The sequence below is a fragment of the Labeo rohita genome, unplaced genomic scaffold (assembly GCF_022985175.1).
Source record: "Labeo rohita strain BAU-BD-2019 unplaced genomic scaffold, IGBB_LRoh.1.0 scaffold_266, whole genome shotgun sequence".
Classification (NCBI taxonomy): Eukaryota; Metazoa; Chordata; class Actinopteri; order Cypriniformes; family Cyprinidae; genus Labeo; species Labeo rohita.
In genome coordinates, this window is record NW_026128946.1 from 37,859 (window position 1) to 56,151 (window position 18,293).

An 18,293-nucleotide genomic window follows, 5' to 3' on the forward strand; every position below is an offset into this window, starting at 1 on the left:
CTAAACAGATGAGTTTTGAGTCTGGATTTAAATATGGCCAATGTTTTAGCACATCTGATCTCTTCTGGAAGCTGATTCCAGCTGAAGGTAGCAATGGCTAAAAGCAGACTGCCCTTGTTTTGAGTAAATACACTTGGTATTTTTCTAACTGACTTGATCCTAATGATCTGAGTGATCTGATTGATTTGAATTCTGTAAGCACAACTGCAATGTTTTGAGGTCCTAGGCCACTGAGTGATTTATAAACTCTCTCCAACCTCAGTACCACGGCTGAGGTGAAACCCTTGAGCTAGACACAGAACCTCCAACTGCTCCCTTGGCGCGGCAGCATTGGCTGCCCACTGATCCCGGTGTGTGTTCACGGTGTGTGTGTGTTCACTGCTCATGTTGTAGAATTTTCCTTGTTCAAAATAAATTGCTCTGAAGAGGTTTTGAAGCCATTAAGACTTTATTGAGCAGGCAACAAAGTCGAGTTACGTTTTCAAAGGTAACTGCAGAACATGTTTTTCTCATATATATACTCCTATAGCTGTGCACAGCATACCATATGTGACTCTGGACCACAAAACCAGTCTTAAGTCGCTGGGGTATAGTTGTAGCAGTAGCCAAAAATACATTGTATGGGTCAAATTTATTGATTTTTCTTTTATGCCAAAAATCATTAGGAAATTGAGTAAAGATGGTTCCATGAAGATATTTTGTAAAATTCCTACTCAAAATATATAAAAACTTAATTTTTGATTAGTAATGTGCATTATTAAGAACTTCATTTGGACAACTTTAAAGGCGATTTTCTCAATATTTTGATTTGTTTGCACCCTCAGATTCCAGATACTCTCATAGTTGTATCTCAGTCAAATATTGTCCAATCCCAACAAACCATACATTAATGTAAAGCTTATTTATTCAGCTTTCAGATGATGTACAAATCTCAGTTTTGAAAAATGGACCCTTATGACTGGTTTTGTGGTCCAGGGTCACATATATGCATTGCTGTATTTTGGTACAAAGCTTTTTACCATATATAAGTTCCTGAAGGTTGATCAATAGCTGTCATGTATTTCTAGCTCCTGATCAGGTTCTTTCCATGTCTCTGTGTTTTTCAAGCTTTAAATAGGTTACTTACTGCTTCCTCAGCACACAGTCAGATGATAACTAGTAGATAATAGTAGAATAGTTTTCTCTTATGAATAGGCATAATTATATATATTATATTGAATGAAGGTCAATGAAAATCTTCTTCACTCACTAATGTGTGTGTGCACTTGGGTGGGTTAAATGCAGAGCACAAATTCTGAGTATGGGTCAGCATACTTGGCCACAAGTCACCTTCTTTCCTTTCCTTTCCGTTCATTTCCTTTCCTTTTCTTTATGAGTGCTCTCTTATGATGTGATGCAGCCAGAAACCAGACAAAAAATTTTCAACACATTTTGAAAAAAGATCAGCAAGGCAGCAAGTTGGTGTTTTAATGTGCTGTACTGTTTCTTTCTAAGTTTTGCCATTCGTTGTTTTGAAATCAGGCATAGTAACTTCTTTCTGAAATTGTGGTCAAATCTGCCTTTCTTATATTATTGATCTTCTCAAGAAAGAAGGAAGAAAACTTGTATTTGCTGCTGGAGAGCATTTAACTGGGAATCGACTGGGGGCATGAGTTAGTCGCTAAACAGTAGCAAAAAGAGTGTGAGTGTTTACAGGTGCATCTCAATAAATTAGAATGTCATGAAAAAGTTCATTTATTTCAGTAATTCAACTCAAACAAATTGTGAAACTTGTGTATTAAATAAATTCAATGCACACAGACTGAAGTAATTTAAGTCTTTGGTTCTTTTAATTGTGATGATTTTGGCTCACATTTAACAAAAACCCACCAATCACTATCTCAACAAATTAGAATATGGTGACATGTCAATCAGCTTATCAACTCAAAACACCTGAAAAGGTTTCCTGAGTCTTCAAAATGGTCTCTCAGTTTGGTTCACTAGGCTTCACAATCATGGGGAAGACTGCTGATCTGACAGCTGTCCAGAAGACAATCAGTGACACCCTTCACAAGGAGGGTAAGTCACAAACATGCATTGCCAAAGAAGCTGGCTGTTTACAGAGTGCTGTATCCAAGCATGTTAACAGAAAGTTGAGTGGAAGAAAAAGATGCACAACCAACCGAGAGAACCGCAGCCTTGAGAGGCTTGTCAAGCAAAATCAATTCAAGAAATTGGGTGAACTTCACAAGGAATGGACTGAGGCTGGGGTCAAGGCATCAAGAGTCACCACACACAGACGTGTCAAGGAGTTTGGCTACAGTTGTCGTATTCCTCTTGTTAAGCCACTCCTGAACCACAGACAACGTCAGAGGCGTCTTACCTGGGCTAAGGAGAAGAAGAAATGGACTGTTGCCAGTGGTCCAAAGTCCTCTTTTCAGATGACATCAAGTTTTGTATTTAATTTGGAAACCAAGGTCCTAGAGTCTGGAGGAAGGGTGGAGAAGCTCATAGCACAAGTTGCTTGAAGTCCAGTGTTAAGTTTCCACAGTCTGTGAAGATTTGGGGTGCAATGTCAGCTGCTGGTGTTGGTCCACTGTGTTTTTTGAAAACCAAAGTCACTGCACCCATTTACCAATGAATTTTAGAGCATTTCATGCTTACTTCTGCTGACCATCTTTTTAAAGATGCTGAATTCATTTTCCAGCAGGATTTGGCACCTGCCCACACTGCCAAAAGCACCAAAAGCTGGTTGTGGAGTTTCACAATTTGAGTTGAATTACTGAAATAAATGAACTTTTTTCTATGACATTCTAATTTATTGAGATGGACCTGTATCAGAGTATGTGAGCGGAGTGGAGTGGGAGCGGACCACGGAGTGGAGCGGTGTGATTTTTAACGGAGTGAGGAGCGGATATTTTAAAAGTCGGAGCGTTGTGGTTTTTACTCGCTCCAAGAGCACTCCAGCATCGCTCCATCACAAGTACAATTCATGACAACGACCCATAATATAACTGCATATTTAGCAAGAATTTACGTGTTAAACATAGCCTATTTAGCTAACTTGATAGAGATGGATCACTCAAATCAGAAAGAATGTGAAAACTAGGATGGACATGAGCAGAAAATTATAGTTTTCAATGAATTAATTTGTTCTTTCAAGATACTGAATATTGAAATATAAGTGAAAGCGTGATTTAATAATGCATTCAAACAAATGTAAACTTACTGTGGTAATTCATCTGTATATCCGATTTCACATGAGAGGAAATCTATAAGAAATGCAGTGATCTGTACGTAAAATAACTGATGAAATGTATTGTTATTATTATTATTTTTAATCACAAACATTTTCACTGCAAAAAGCAGCAATTATACCTTTTAATGCTGACTGACAACCATGTTAGCTTGGCAAGAGGAAAAAAGTTTGTGCACTAGTGTTCCAATAAGCCACTTTAAAACTATACTTTCATTTTATTTCTGTTACTTTCTTCTTTTAATATACATTATGAACTGTTTATAAGGTTTAAGAAGAAGCTTCTTCTAGCTGTGTTTAGTTCCACATTAAAAGCATGAATGCTGTCTTTATAGATGTTATAGTGTATTGCAGTATTGATTTCATCATTATCTATGTGTATATTAAAATCCCCAGCAATACCAAAGCAATCAAACCCAGAGGAAATCATTGATAACAGTTCAGTAAAGTCTTCAACAGGCTGGAGATTATTTTGGAGGCCTATAAATAATGATAAATAGGATGTGTGGAGTACCTTTTAGCACAATACACACATATTCAAAAGACAAGTAATAACCAAATGGCACTTGCTTGCACTGATAGACATCTTTAAATAGAGCAGCTACACCTCCACCTCTCCTAACAGCTCTGCAGACACTCATAAAAGTAAAGTTTGGAGGGACAGTTTCATTGAGGACTGTTGCACTGCAGCTGTTTACTAGCCATTTTTCATTTAGTAACACAAAAACACGGTTGTTTGTAGAAATAATTGTTTTGGGGGGCTTGTAGCAGCAGAGAGGGAGAGTTTGGTCCCAGCATACACCAGTTCCTCCATTTCCTCTGAGCGGCTCAGAAGTGGAGTTGATGCGAAGTCCTGTGCTCATTCATACTCTGTTCAGGTGTGTGTGTGTGTGTGTCATTCAGGTTGGGTGGACTGGCACACACTGCTGAAGGATGATGGAGGGAGAAGCAGATGTTGTCTTTTTACACTCTTGCAACAAGTTTGCTTGGGTGGAGGCCATCTGGTTTTCAGTGAAGTTTACTAGTTATTGCAGGTTTCACATGTTTGATTTACTTTTTCATTTTTTTGCTGAAAGTCATGAACAAATTTAATTTCCACCACATCTCAGATGATTGTGTATTTTGTTTAATATCAATCTATGATGAAAACTTTAAACAATGTTGAATGGCTTTATATGAATGCTTTTGTTGGCTGGTTTCCTTGCATGAACAGGATGAATTTTCAGCTGTAGTTTTAACACAGTGTTGTCTGTGTCAACCTCTGCAACCATACTGTAAATAATCAGTGAAAATAATGGATTGAACTTAAATCAAAAAGGATTTGTAAAAAAACCGGGCGCTATTTGATAACATACAAAGAACACTTAATCTTATTGATTTTACAACTAAAACAGAGAAACAAATGTTAATGATGACATTAGACACTGAAAAAGCCTTTGATAGGGTCTTTATTTTTGAAACGTAAGTATATGGCTTTAATCAAAAGTTTATTAGGGCCAGTGGAGTTTTTCAGAGAATTTTGCATTTATGAGGTAGACAAGACAAGAGGATCCCTTATCACCTCAGATATTTACTGTGTATAGAGTCTTTAGCAAAGAATATACAAGGGAATTCTTTAATAAAAGGCCTTAAAATTGAAGATGAGGAACATAAACTTGAATTATATGCGGATGATGTGATTTTGTTTTTAACAGATGTACAAACATTACCCTTAGTGTTAAAAAAGATTTAAATGGAGCTATGTCAGGATATCAATTAAACTGTAATAAAACAGAAGCTATAGAAATTGTGAGTAAATTACAAGAAGGTTTTAGAGAGGAATATGATTTTAAATGAACCAAACAGAGATAATGTATTTGGGAGTAAAAATTCCAAACAAAGCAGAGAATTTATATAAGTGTGATATTTTAAAAACTACTATAAGAAATTATTTTAAAAGGTGAAAAATATTATCACTATCTTTGATTGAAAAAATAAGTACTATCAAAATGAGTATAATCATGAGATTTTTGTTTCTGTTTCAGAATTTTCCAGTTTATATACAACTTAGTAATTTTAAAAAGTGGCATAGTATTTTTAGAAGATTCATCTGGGACGAGGGGAAACCAAGAGAAAACTTAATTCTTTAGAAAATAGTAAAGAAATGAGAGTTTATCATTGCCAAATTTGGAGTATTACTATTATGCAGACCTAACCTGATTTTGAGCTGGATGCAAGTGGAAAAATATATCAAATTGGAAAAGTATGGAAACCACGTCACTTGATGCAATTAGTTGTTCATGTTCATGTCTTTCTTTCTTCAGTCGTAAAAAAAAATGTTTTTTTAGGAAAACATTTCAGGATTTTTCTCCAAATAATGGACTGATATGGTGCCCCAAGTTTGAACTTCCAAAATGCAGTTTAAATGCAGCTTCAAATGATCCCAAATGCAGTTGTAAATGATTCCAGCTGAGAAAGAAGGCTCTTATCTAGCGAAATGATTTTTTATCGAAACGGTTATTTTTTATAAAAATAATACAATTTATATACTTTTTAATGTCAAACGCTCATCTTGTCTTTCTCTGCCTGAACTCCATTTTTTTCCCAGTTCATGAAAGTTAGGGTATGTCGAAAAATTCCCATCTCATGTTCTCCCTTAACTTCAAAATGTTTTACCTTTTTTGTTAAGGGTGTTTGATCTTCTTTGCATGTTTACTTTGCAAAGACTGTGTCTGTACTTCTGCAGTGATGTAGGATGATTTTGAAATGATTTTTGAAGTTTAGGGAGAAAATACGTTTAAAGTTTTTTGAAATACCCTAACTGTCTTGAGTGAGAATACAGAGTTCAGGCAGAGTAAGACAAGATGAGCGTTTGAGATTAAAAAGTATTTAAATTGTATTTTTTTTTTTTTTTTTTTTAAAATAACCGATCATTTCACTAGATAAGACCCTTCTTCCTTGGCTGGGATAATTTACAACTGCATTTGGGATCGTTTGAAGCCGCATTTAAACTACATTTTGGAAGTTCAAACTTGGGGCACCATATCAGTCCATTATATGGAGAAAATTCATATCCCGTTTTTCATGTGTAAAAGTGTCTATATATGTAAATGTTACTGTTATTTTTTTTTTTTTATCTGCGTATTTTTGTTAATGTGTTGGTGATGGGTATTACCACAAAAGGAGAAAAAGGAAGTGAATGGAAGATAAAGTAGAAGAAAAAATTTCACTTAATTGTATTAAATGTTTTTTTTTTTTTAATTGAAAGACATAATACAGTATAAAAAAAAAGAAAATGAAACTGAAGTGTTATGAAAAATGTATGTTACAAAAATGTAAAACAAAATTTTGTCTACACATGGGATGTAGAGGATACAATTTTTTTTTTTAATTTGTCTTTATTAAATAATTTGGTAACATTTAGACTAGAGACCAATTCTCACTATTAACTAGTTGCTTATTAGCATCCATATTACAAGCATATTGGCTGTTTATTAGTATTATAAAGCAGATATTAGACTATTAACAGCTACCTTACTAACTATTAATAAACAGTTTAGTTTAACAAGCATTTTATTTAGTGAGGCAAAAATGTAGGTAATAGTTAGTTAATAGTGAGATAATTTAATTCAGTATTAATGTCAAGTCTGTTTTCATCCACAAAATGCTTAATTAACAGACATTGTGCATTCATATATTTTTGTGAATATAGTCCTGTAATTTATTATTGCTCCTCAATCACAAACTACATTATATTATATTATATTATATTATATTTGTTGTCTGAATTCTGTCTTTATTCTGAATCTTCTTTAGAACACAATCAACTACAGAATAAACACAGTCAGCTACAGCATGAGAAGAGGAGAATACAACATGGTGAATTTGTCTTTATTATGTTATTAATTCATTATTCATTTAAAGTCTGTTTTCAGCTGTAAAATACTTAGTAAAATATGTTTTAACTGTGTGCACTCATTTATTTTGTGTACATCTTGAGTCTGCTAAAAGGTCACCAGTTGTTTATATAATGTATATTTTTCAGGTCTGTCATGACTGGTTGCGAAAAAGACAACAGAGAGCTGGATTTAAAGGAGAAGTCCACTTCCAAAACAAAGATTCACATATAATGTACTCATCCCCTTGTCATCCAAGATGTTCATGTCTTTCTTTCTTCAGTCGTAAAGAAATTGTTTTTTTGTTTTTTTTTGAGGAAAACATTTCAGCATTTTTCTCCATATAATGGACTGATATGGTGCCCCGATTTTGAACATCCCAAAGGCATTTTAAATGCGGCTTCAAACGATCCCAAATGCGGCTGTAAACAATCCCAGCCAAGGAAGAAGGGTCTTATCTAGTGAAACGATCGGTTGTTTTCATTAAAAAAAAAAAAAAACTCCAATCGTATTTTCTCCCTCAACTTCAAAACTCATTTAAAAATCATCCTACATCACTGCAGAAGTACCGACCAAGTCTATGCAAAATGAACATGCAAAGAAGATCAAACCCCCGTAACAAAAAAGGTAAAACAGCGATACAGGATGATTTTGAAGTTGAGGGAGAACATGAGATGGGAGTTTTTTGACACTAACTGCCATAAACCAGAAAAAACACTCCAGGCAGAGTAAGACAAGATGAGCGTTTGACATTAAAAAGTATATAAATTGCATTATTTTTATGAAAATAACCGATCGCTTTGCTAGATAAGACCCTCTTTCCTGTTTACAACCGCATTTGGGATCGTTTGAAGCAGCATTTAAACTGCATTTTGGAATTTCAGAATTGGGGCACCATATCAGTCCATTAAATGGAGAAAAATGCTGAAATTTTTTCTTCAAAAAACATAATTTCTTTATGACTGAAGAAAGAAAGACATGGACATCTTGGATGACAATTGGAGTAAGTACCTTATATGTGAATCTTTGTTTTGGAAGTGGACTTCTCCTTTAAGCGCAAGCAGTATTGTTTAATGAAAAAAAAGAAAAGAAAAGAAAAGAAAAGAAAAGAAAAGAAAAGAAAAGAAAGAGCACACTGGCAAATAAACACAGCAAACTGAACAACCAACTTAAAAATTACAAGATAACACCAATAACAAACCAAAACCAAGGATATAAATACACACAGGCATAACTATTTAAACACAGGACAGTTGTAACTAAATTAGTTGCCAAGACAACAAACACAGTAATTAACACAGGCAGGAAAACTAAAACAAAGGAAACATGCACAAAAACACAAAACAGTACCTGATCCTGACATGTGCCAGGGACTTGTAACTATAATAATGCCTGAACAAACAGGGTTACAGGATTAGTTTTGAGCTTTGTTGTTATTATGACACTGATCATCAACTTTCTCTGTCAGCTCAGACTTTGATCATGTGTTTATAGAGTCTGAGAAATGTGACATCAGTAACAAACAATCAATCACATTCCTTAAAACTGTGATTCACAAGAGAGTCATTGCGATTTAGTTCGTTTAGTTAAAGATTAAAATATTCACAATTTTAAACATTTACACAGCAAGATAACAAGATCTGGCCATGAAAGAGGACAAGCTAAAGAAAACATCTTGACAAATCACTGCCAGTGAAAGTTGTGAAGTGTTTATAGTGTATATAGTTGATTATATATATGTAGGTATACAGAGACTCCAAAATCTAAGCTTATGTGTTGCTATGTTTAAAACTATTGAGACAAAAGCTTATTTATATTTCATATGAAGTGTATATATTTTTTATTCATTTAAAATAAATCAAATCTGATTTATTAAATCTGATTTAAAGCTGCAGTCCATAACTTTTGGTGCTCTAGCAGTTAATAAACAGAACTGAATGTGTCTTGTGTAAGAACATTGTAGCTGGAGCTACTTCTCTCTGTTTATGTATATGATGCAGGTACTGGTTTACTCCACAGCACTTTCTACCAGAACCAGTCTGGAATAGTCCAAATATAAAACCTTATTATAGGTGTACTGTAGTGATTGAGGATAAGACAAAAACATGTTTAGAAAATGGATTCATATCCATTTATTATATACATTTTATAAATTTTGAACACACACAAAAAAGTTTCAGACTGCAGCTTTAACTATTAAACTGAAATGGTTAAAATTATAATGGATTATAGGTATAATAATTATGTAAATCATATAAAATAATTACAATAAATAGTCTAAATTACTAAAATCGAGATGATTTTATTTTTTTTTAATCTTTCACTATGTTGTGCCCTTTAATTTGAACCAAGAGAAACTGAGGGAGTGGCTTTTTTTTGTGTCACAGATTTGTCAGTTTGCTCAAAGATGATTGGTCAAATTTCAGTTTATGATCTCTAAACCAGAACATAATTTGTCCTGGCGCAGGTGGAGCGTAAGTTACTATGGCTAAAGGAACACCGCTAAAAGCAAAACCACTTTTATGGTGCCTAAAACCCAGAGTTGGCACGAACTAAACTGAAAACACGTTCTCACTCCCAACTAGCCCAAACGCTTGGTCAGGACCCTTTGGCGTCACTTCTTGATGCTCAGGGTACCCCTTTAGTGTCATTTTTCGATGTGCAGGGTCCTCCAGTGCTTTAAATAAGAAACCCTTGGCGTCAATGTGCTGACGCGAAAGGCACTGGGAATTTTATCATCATGGTTAAATTATATATTGGGTAATAATATTGCTATTATTGCATATATGTTGGGGTGTGATTTTTTTTTTTTTTCTTTCAGTGCAAATAGTCATAACCGTTTTATTTATATTACACTATTTACACATTTACATATCAAAAAATACTGCTTGTTTATGGACAGTTTTTTGCAATAAATACCCTTGACTACTTATTGTCACGAATCTGGTCGGTGTCCCGCTGTCCGCTCACCGCCAGATGTCACTCTCGCCCTGTCACACACAGACTGTTGTACTACATTCCCCATCAGCCATTGCACTTCATCCGTGCCCAATCAGCGGCGCTATAAAAGCCCCGGTCTTTCCCCTTGCAAACCACGGAGTATTGAGTTGTTATTGTTGTATTTCCTTTGTTTCCTAGTTCCTAGTGTTTAGTTCTTTCGCCTGGTCTTCTCGTTCTCGTCTGTCTAGCCGCCTGCCTTTTGAACCCTCGCTCGTATTTACGGATCTATCCCTTCGCTCAGCCCTCTTTATGGATTATGTTCGCCACGGATCGACCCACGCCTGACTCACGGACTTCTATTGTGCATCGCCCTAATATACCTGCTTGCTATTGTTCTGACCCTGCCTGCCTGACCATGCCTTTGCCTTGCCGATTCAGTAAAAGCTCGCAAATGGATCCGCTCGCCTCTCGTCTCGTTCATCCCGTTACAGAATACTCCGTCAAACAAGGATTCAGCAGCTTTTCTCACGGACAAGACACAGGTATGGACACTACAAAAATTCTATTCCGTCTCAAACAAGGTCCGCGTTCTCTAGAACAACACATCAGTGAATTCCTGGCAATAGCTAATTATTCCACTCTCCCGGACTGTACCATCATTGAAATATTTTGTGACGGATTAAATCAACCATTGAGGGGGAGGCTGAGACGAGAGGGTCCACGCTCGTCTTTATCCGCCTTTTTGGACTACGCATTGTTGTGTGTGGGCTCGTCGTTTGCTGTGGGGGTCGCGGAGGAAGAACGCGACAACGCGGTAATGGCGGCCGCGCACCCCGCTTGGATCACTCCGCGCCGGAGCGCGAAATGCTGGCCGCTTGGACCACTGGGAAATGCGGCCACACTGCGCGCCCGAGCTATGACGACGGCAATGGATCGCATTGCTCAAATGGCGGCGACGGCAATGGATAGCATCGCTCTAATGGCGGCGACAGCGGTGCCCATTCGCAAGATGGCGGCCGCGTCGGAGCGCGTTCATACCCTGGCGGCGACAACAGAGCCCGTGCACAAGATGGCGGCGACGGCGGAGCCCGTTCAACAAAATGGCGGAGGAGACAGAGCTCCGTCACGTCACAGCTGCCATATCAGAGCCAGATAAAGTTGCAGCTGCGTTTCCTGAGTCAAGTCAAGTTTCCAAGTCAAGTCAAGCTGCAGCTGTGTTTCCTGAGTCAAGTCCAGTTTCCAAGTCAAGTCAATGTACAGCTGCATTTCCAGAGTCAAGTCAAGTTTCCAAGTCAAGTCAAGCTACGGTCCTTGTTCCTGTGTCAAGTCAGGTCAAAGCTGTGTTTCCTGTGTCAAGTCAAGTCAGAGCTATCGCTCCTATCTCAAGTCAAGTAACAGCCATCTTTCCTGAGCCAGAGCCACTGCACAAGATGGCCGCCGTCTCCAAGCCACTCCACAAGATGGCTGCCGTCTCCAAGCCACTACACATTATGGCTGCCACTCCAGAACCTGTGGTCAGCACCTGGACGCCACCTGTGGCCATGATGGCTCACGTGCTGGACACACCTCTAGTGACGGTATGGGCAGCTAAATTGGCGCTCCTTCATGCCGCGGCGGCTACCCCAGAGTCAAGTCAAGACACAGAGTCAAGACAAGACACAGCTGTCGTTTTCCACAAGTCAAGCCAAGTCACATCTGTTCTTCACGAGTCAAGCCAAGTCACATCTGTTCTTCACGAGTCAAGTCACGTTACAGCTGTTGTTCCGGAGTCAAGTCACGTTACAGCTGTTGCTCCTGAGCCAAGCCATGTTGTTCATGAGTCAAGTCCCGGTACAGCCGATCTCCATGAGTCAGGCCAGGTTATAGCAGATCCTCATGAGCCAAGTCAAGCTGCTGCTGTTATTCCAGAGCCAAGTCAAGCTTCAGCCGCTGCTCCGGAGTCAAGTCAGGCTACAGCTGTAGCCTCCAAGTCCAGTCAAGCCTCCAAGTCCAGTCAAGCTTCCAATTCCAGCAACGTCAAGGCTGTCGTACCTGCGTCAAGCAACGTTACAGCCGTGGTTCCTGAGTCAAGTAAAGTCATTGATCTTCACAAGCCAGTTCAAGTCACCGCTGGTCTTCACGTGTCAGATCAGGACACTACTGATCTTCACGCATCAAGTCAAGTCACAGCCGATCTCCACGAACCAGGTCAAGCCACAACTGATCTTCACGAGCCAAGTCAAGTTATTGCTGATGGCCCAGAGTCTAGCCACGTCCCGCCTGACGGCCCAGAGTCTAGCCACGTCCCGCCTGACGGCCCAGAGTCTAGCCACGTCCCGCCTGACGGCCCAGCGTCAAGTCACGTCTCGTCTGACCGCCCAGAGTCAAGTCACATCATGTCGGCCAGTGTGATGGCTATCACCATTCTCAGTATGTGGGCTGCACACTCAGCTCCTGAGGTCACGTCTGTTCCCGAGTCAGCTCCAGAGCTCCCATCTGATCACAAGTCAGCTCCAGAGGTCCCGTCTGGTCTCAAGTCAGCTCCAGAGGCCTTCCCTGTCGGAGAAGCCGCGCCAATGCCTCCTGAGGTGTCAGCTTCGGCTGTGGATCCTCCGAGGGAGGCGGCGTTATCCTGTGGTCTCTCTGCTTCTCTCCCTGTTCTCTCTGCCTCCTCTGTCCCTGCTCTCCCCAGGTCCCAGTCCATGACGCAGGTTCCTGTTCCGCCCCGGAGGGCTGCTGCGCCTCCTGTTCCACCCCGGAGGGCTGCTGCGCCTCCTGTTCCCCCCGGAGGGCTGCTGCGCCTCCTGCCTCCTGCTCTGCCTCCTGTCTCCGCCCGCCCGGGGGCTGCTGCGCGCTCCTGTTCCGCCCTGGAGGGCCGCTCCGCCTCCTGTTCCGCCTCGGAGGGCTCCTGCGCCTCCTGCTCCACCCTGGAGGGTGCCCGCGCCTCACGCTCTGCCTCCGGCTCCGCCCTGGAGGGCTCTTGTGTCGCCTGTCCCGCCTCCGGTTCCGCCCTGGAGAGCTCTTGCGTCGCATGTCCCGCCTCCTGTTCCGCCCTGGAGGGCTCCTGCGCCTCCTGTTCCGCCCTGGAGGGCTCCTGCGCCTCCTGCTCCGCCTCCGGCTCCGCCCTGGAGGGCTCCTGCGCCTCCTGCTCTGCCTCCGGCCCCGCCCTGGAGGGTACCTGCTCTGTCAGTCCTGCCTCAATCACCAGGCCCCCCACATGGGCCTGGCCCTCCAGCCCTCGCCCTGTCTCGCTCCCACCCCACCGCTCCCCTGGACTGTTGCTCCCTTCGAGCGTCTGGAAGCCGCTCCTTGGGGGGGGGCTATGTCACGAATCTGGTCGGTGTCCCGCTGTCCGCTCACCGCCAGATGTCACTCTCGCCCTGTCACACACAGACTGTTGTACTACACCCCGGACTACATTCCCCATCAGCCATTGCACTTCATCCGTGCCCAATCAGCGGCGCTATGAAAGCCCCGGTCTTTCCCTTTGCAAACCACAGAGTATTGAGTTGTTATTGTTGTATTTCCTTTGTTTCCTAGTTCCTAGTGTTTAGTTCTTTCGCCTGGTCTTCTCGTTCTCATCTGTCTAGCCGCCTGCCTTTTGAACCCTCGCTCGTATTTACGGATCTATCCCTTCGCTCAGCCCTCTTTATGGATTATGTTCGCCATGGATCGACCCACGCCTGACTCACAGACTTCTATTGTGCATCGCCATAATATACCTGCTTGCTATTGTTCTGACCCTGCCTGCCTGACCATGCCTTTGCCTTGCCGATTCAATAAAAGCTCGCAAATGGATCCGCTCGCCTCTCGTCTCGTTCATCCCGTTACACTTATATTTGTATGCTACGTCTTTTATATTGTTTAGAAATGGGTAGGTTTAGGGTAGGGGTGGGTTTAGGTGCTCAGTATACATTTATATCAGGTAAGTATACATTTATATGTGGGCCGTGTAAAGGTGTGTTCTATTAACAAAACTCAAACACTGCCACGCATCTGAATTAGGGGTTCTTTATTTCCGACTGCATACATAGAAAACGCAGCATTAATACTCTAGGTTTCCAATGGTGGGGGTGTCGCCAAAGACATTTGTACAGTGACAAATCACCCACAACCAAAAGCACGTTTCCCCAAGAAATTAAAGAAACAAACCTAAATTACAGGCACTTCAAGTAACTTTCCGAGTTACATAAATCGCTTCAGCCAGTTTCGCCAATTTCCCCTTCTTACAAGGATGGTTACACAGTTCTGACAAAAAGAATAAACTAAGAAATAAATTCAAGTACAGAATACTTGGTGTGAGCACTTAACCCCCAGATAAACAACAGTAGTGGCTTATGATGCTTTCTAAAGAGAGAACACACATAGAATTATTATTAAAGATACATTTTTATAAGCGACCCACAAATGTTGGTAAATCAAAATAAATGTATTTTACACTTTGCCTAGTACTGTTGGCATAACTATTATCATCTTCTTCTCTTAAAACAGATTATTAACGAACTCACATTAACATTGACATCAAACAGTGCACAACTAGTGAACTATACATTTACATTCACCCAAAAGAATGAAATAAATATCACTCACTACGTGACGCGCTGCACCGCATTAGAAACTCACACCGCTGTCACCTCACGTGCCTTCACGTGCCTTCGATCTCCCCTCTGATATTATTTTATTAAAGGAGAAAGAAGTTAAGTTTACTTTCACTTTTCCATTTTAACATCAATGGTATTTACAGGAGACCAGTTAACGATTACATTAAATATTACTCACGCTCAAACTCCGCGGCCTGCACGACTCACGTGGAAATCTCTCACGCTCAGAGAAATACAAAATCCGTGTGGTCGTACTGCTCCATCTTTCCAGCGGTCAGAACAACACAAAGCATAGGGACTAGCTTTCTTTCTTAAAAACAAAAACAAGCAGTGTTGTTTCCTAGCCCATGCACTTCAACTCACGCATGCCTAGGAATCCCTAACCATGAACGATTCCAGAAAAAAATAAAATCCTTCGTTTTTTCCCTTCTTCTAACCACAGTGCGCAGATGCACGAGAACGCCCTCGAGTGACGGATAAGCATGACTGCAGGCTATTATTCTGGTTATTACTCTGTTACCCGGTCACATATATAAAAGTATTTCTATTTTTTAACAGATGCATGCAAACGATTAAATTAAGACAAACTCAATGGAGCACCGTGCACATCAAAAAATGACGCAAAAGGGGTACCATGAGCATCAAAAAGTGATGCTAATGGGGTCCTGACCAAGCTTCAATATGTGACAAGTTGGGAGTGAGAACGTGTTGAAACTGAAACTTACCTGGCTAGTCAGCTAAACCAGCTTCATTATCGGCTGATGTACACTTGTGTGATGTTAACACAACGACTGATCATAACTTGTTTGTCAGAGTAATAAAAATAATAAAATGTTCTTTTCTCATCTTTTTCAGAATTTTCTTTAGAACATGATCAACTTTTGAGAACAATTCTGCCTAAAGGTGAATGTTTTATATGATCTTGTTAAAATATAAATTCATTATTTTGAAATTAATTAGCAAAACAATGAATGAATATGCTGTGCATTCATATATTTCATATGTTTGCTATTCATTGTATTTTATTATCAGATACAAACTCTGTAAAATTCTGTTGGTCTTCAAGCGGTGATTGAAATTATTGATCTCATTATTGACCTAAAGATGAATTCTGTTATGAAGCCTTTATTTCTTCATACTTTCCGTTTTCAGCTCTTACATATTTAAGAACATACAAGGGTGAGTAAAAAAATTATTTATTTGAATTAAAGTCTTGTTTCATGGCATAATTATATATATATATATATATATATAATAAACATTATTTATTATAATTATTTATTTTACATACATAACTAAACATCCAAAAATGAACAACAAAATGTAAACATCAAAATAATAATAATATACTATGTACATTAATAATAATATGTACATTAAATATGACATTTATTTACAATTAATTGTGTATCTTTGTTTTTGTTTGTCTTGTAAAGTTCTCATGATTCCTATAAAAATAAATAATTGTCAGTGTATTTATTGGAAACTCATCTATAAGAATTTTCAATAATTTTTGCAGTGAATGTGATTCTGGATGCTGATACGGCTCATCCACATCTCATCATGTCTCGTGGTGGGAAACAAGTGAGATATAAAAACACACAAACAAAAGGAGTAGATGGAGGAAAAGACAGATTTGATCAGTATCTTGGTGTTGTTGGGAAGGATGGATTCTCCTCAGGGTGTTTCTACTTTGAGGTGCAGGTGAAGGGACAAACTGTGTGGGATTTAGGAGTGACCAGAGAATCTGTTAACAGGAAGGACTGGATCAGTCTGAGACCTGAGAAAGGATACTGGATTGTGGGACAAAGACATAGAGAGTATCGAGCTCGTAATTCTCCTGATTACTCTTTTTCTCTGAATGCGAATCTTCAGAGGGTCGGTGTGTTTGTGGATTATGAGAAGGGTCTCGTCTCTTTTAATGATGTGGAGTCCAAATCTCATATCTACTCTTACACTGATCAGTGTTTTAATGAGAAACTCTATCCATTTGTTTGTTTGGGGTTTAATAGAAATACAAACTCCACACCACTGATCATCTGTGATGATTACTAATGAGATCAGTGAATTTACATGATCAACTAAAATAAAAGAAAATGCAATTAAAATAGTAACAGCAATAACTAGATAGTAAAGTTCGAAGACAAACTTTGAAGTTGGTTTGAGAACTTTTTTTAGTAGAAACTGCAGAGAAGAACATGTATGTACAAACCTATGAGCTTTCAGGATGAGCAGTGTGTTACATAATGTTGTCTTGAATAAAGAGATATATTAGACATCAAGTACAATGTAGAGAAAGATGAGCACTTCGAAATGTATATAAACCTGTAAAACTCACTGACTGTCACACATTTGATTTCAAGGAAGAACTCAAACAAAAAGGAATACTTTGTCATCTTTTACTTACTGTCATGTTATTTCAAGCTTTAGTGGAACATGAAATATGATGATATGCAGCATGTTCTCTTGCAGCATGTTCACTTGCTGCTCTTTTTAATACAATTAAATGGCAAAGAAGCATAATGATCAGTAGAGACCAGGGCCTGACAAGAAAAACTACCATAAAATGATCAGACAACAGCTGTTTGGAAGAAACAGAACAACAGTGGGTCACTATTATCTTTTCGTTGTTGCCATAAAGTCAAACATAATGTGTTTGATGAGTGTGTGTGAGTTGGCACGGTGTGACTAGTGTCAACAACACTAGTCTAAGTAATGGACTACTACTTTTTTTTTGTCCTGTTGAAGGTTGATAGCCACTCATAACTGTTAAGTAATGTATGAAGATTATACTAAATATTTCTTGTTGTAAATAAAAAAAATCATATAGTATTGGAGGGTAAATAAATGACACCTCATTCAAATGTTGAGATGAAGACATAAAACCTGTAGGACATGCACAACACAGGGTCGATTCATTTTTTATAAGTTATGCTTAAAGTGGTTCACACTTGCATTAAGTGCATTACAATAGAAAACAATAGACCAACCAAGTCCAATACAAAGAATGTGGAAAGCAATAAAATTTTAGTCAAGTCAAATTTAATTCCCCACAACAATGATCCTGCTCTGCACTCTGAGAAGGCTGTGGGACACGAGCAGGACAGCCCATCTCTTTTCTCATTTTCATACAATATTCCAAAGTAGTTGACAATTTTTTAAATGGTCTGAAAAGCTAATTATATCTTCTGCGCAAGAAAGACATTTGTATTGGATGCTGCATTACTGTACGACTGTCTGACCTTCTTTGCAAAGAATAAATTATAAAAGACATTTGACTGAGTTTGTCTCTTACTTTGGTGAGAGTCGGTTTGATTTTGCCACAACAATTTGGTGTCAGAAGTGGGATTCCTTGGATGTACCTTTTGGACCCGAGAGCGGACGGTGATTGATCATCCTGGACTTAGAAGTCACAGCCCTACCCGACTAGATTAAGGGATGAGGGACCGACCGCTAGGGCCCAGGAGGGACACCACTGGAATCAGTAAACAAACCCAGGTGGCATCAGAACTCTCCGGTAAGAGACAGATCAAAATACTCTAAAAGAATTTGGTTTTGAAATTAGAATTGGTATTATTAGAGTTGGGATAACAAAAAGGGGGACAAACCATAGTGGCTGGTCCGACTCTGTGGGCAACACAGCACAGATAATCGAAAACTGTG

The 18,293-nt window shown here is 39.3% G+C and overlaps 1 protein-coding gene across 2 annotated transcripts in view; it reads left to right on the plus strand.

Annotated features, from left to right (window-relative positions):
• Positions 1 to 17,154, plus strand: part of LOC127159934 (erythroid membrane-associated protein) — a 24,665-nt gene extending 7,511 nt beyond the window's left edge. The window contains exons 2-5 of one of the 2 annotated variants that reach the window (XM_051102624.1): positions 7,031 to 7,093; positions 15,486 to 15,533; positions 15,783 to 15,809; positions 16,150 to 17,154. In XM_051102624.1, the coding sequence (XP_050958581.1) occupies positions 7,031 to 7,093; positions 15,486 to 15,533; positions 15,783 to 15,809; positions 16,150 to 16,685 (674 nt within the window). In that variant the 3' untranslated portion in view covers positions 16,686 to 17,154. The remainder of the gene's footprint in view (positions 1 to 7,030; positions 7,094 to 15,485; positions 15,534 to 15,782; positions 15,810 to 16,149) is intronic. The other variant, XM_051102625.1, reaches the window with a different exon arrangement.
• The last annotated feature ends 1,139 nt before the right edge of the window (positions 17,155 to 18,293 follow it).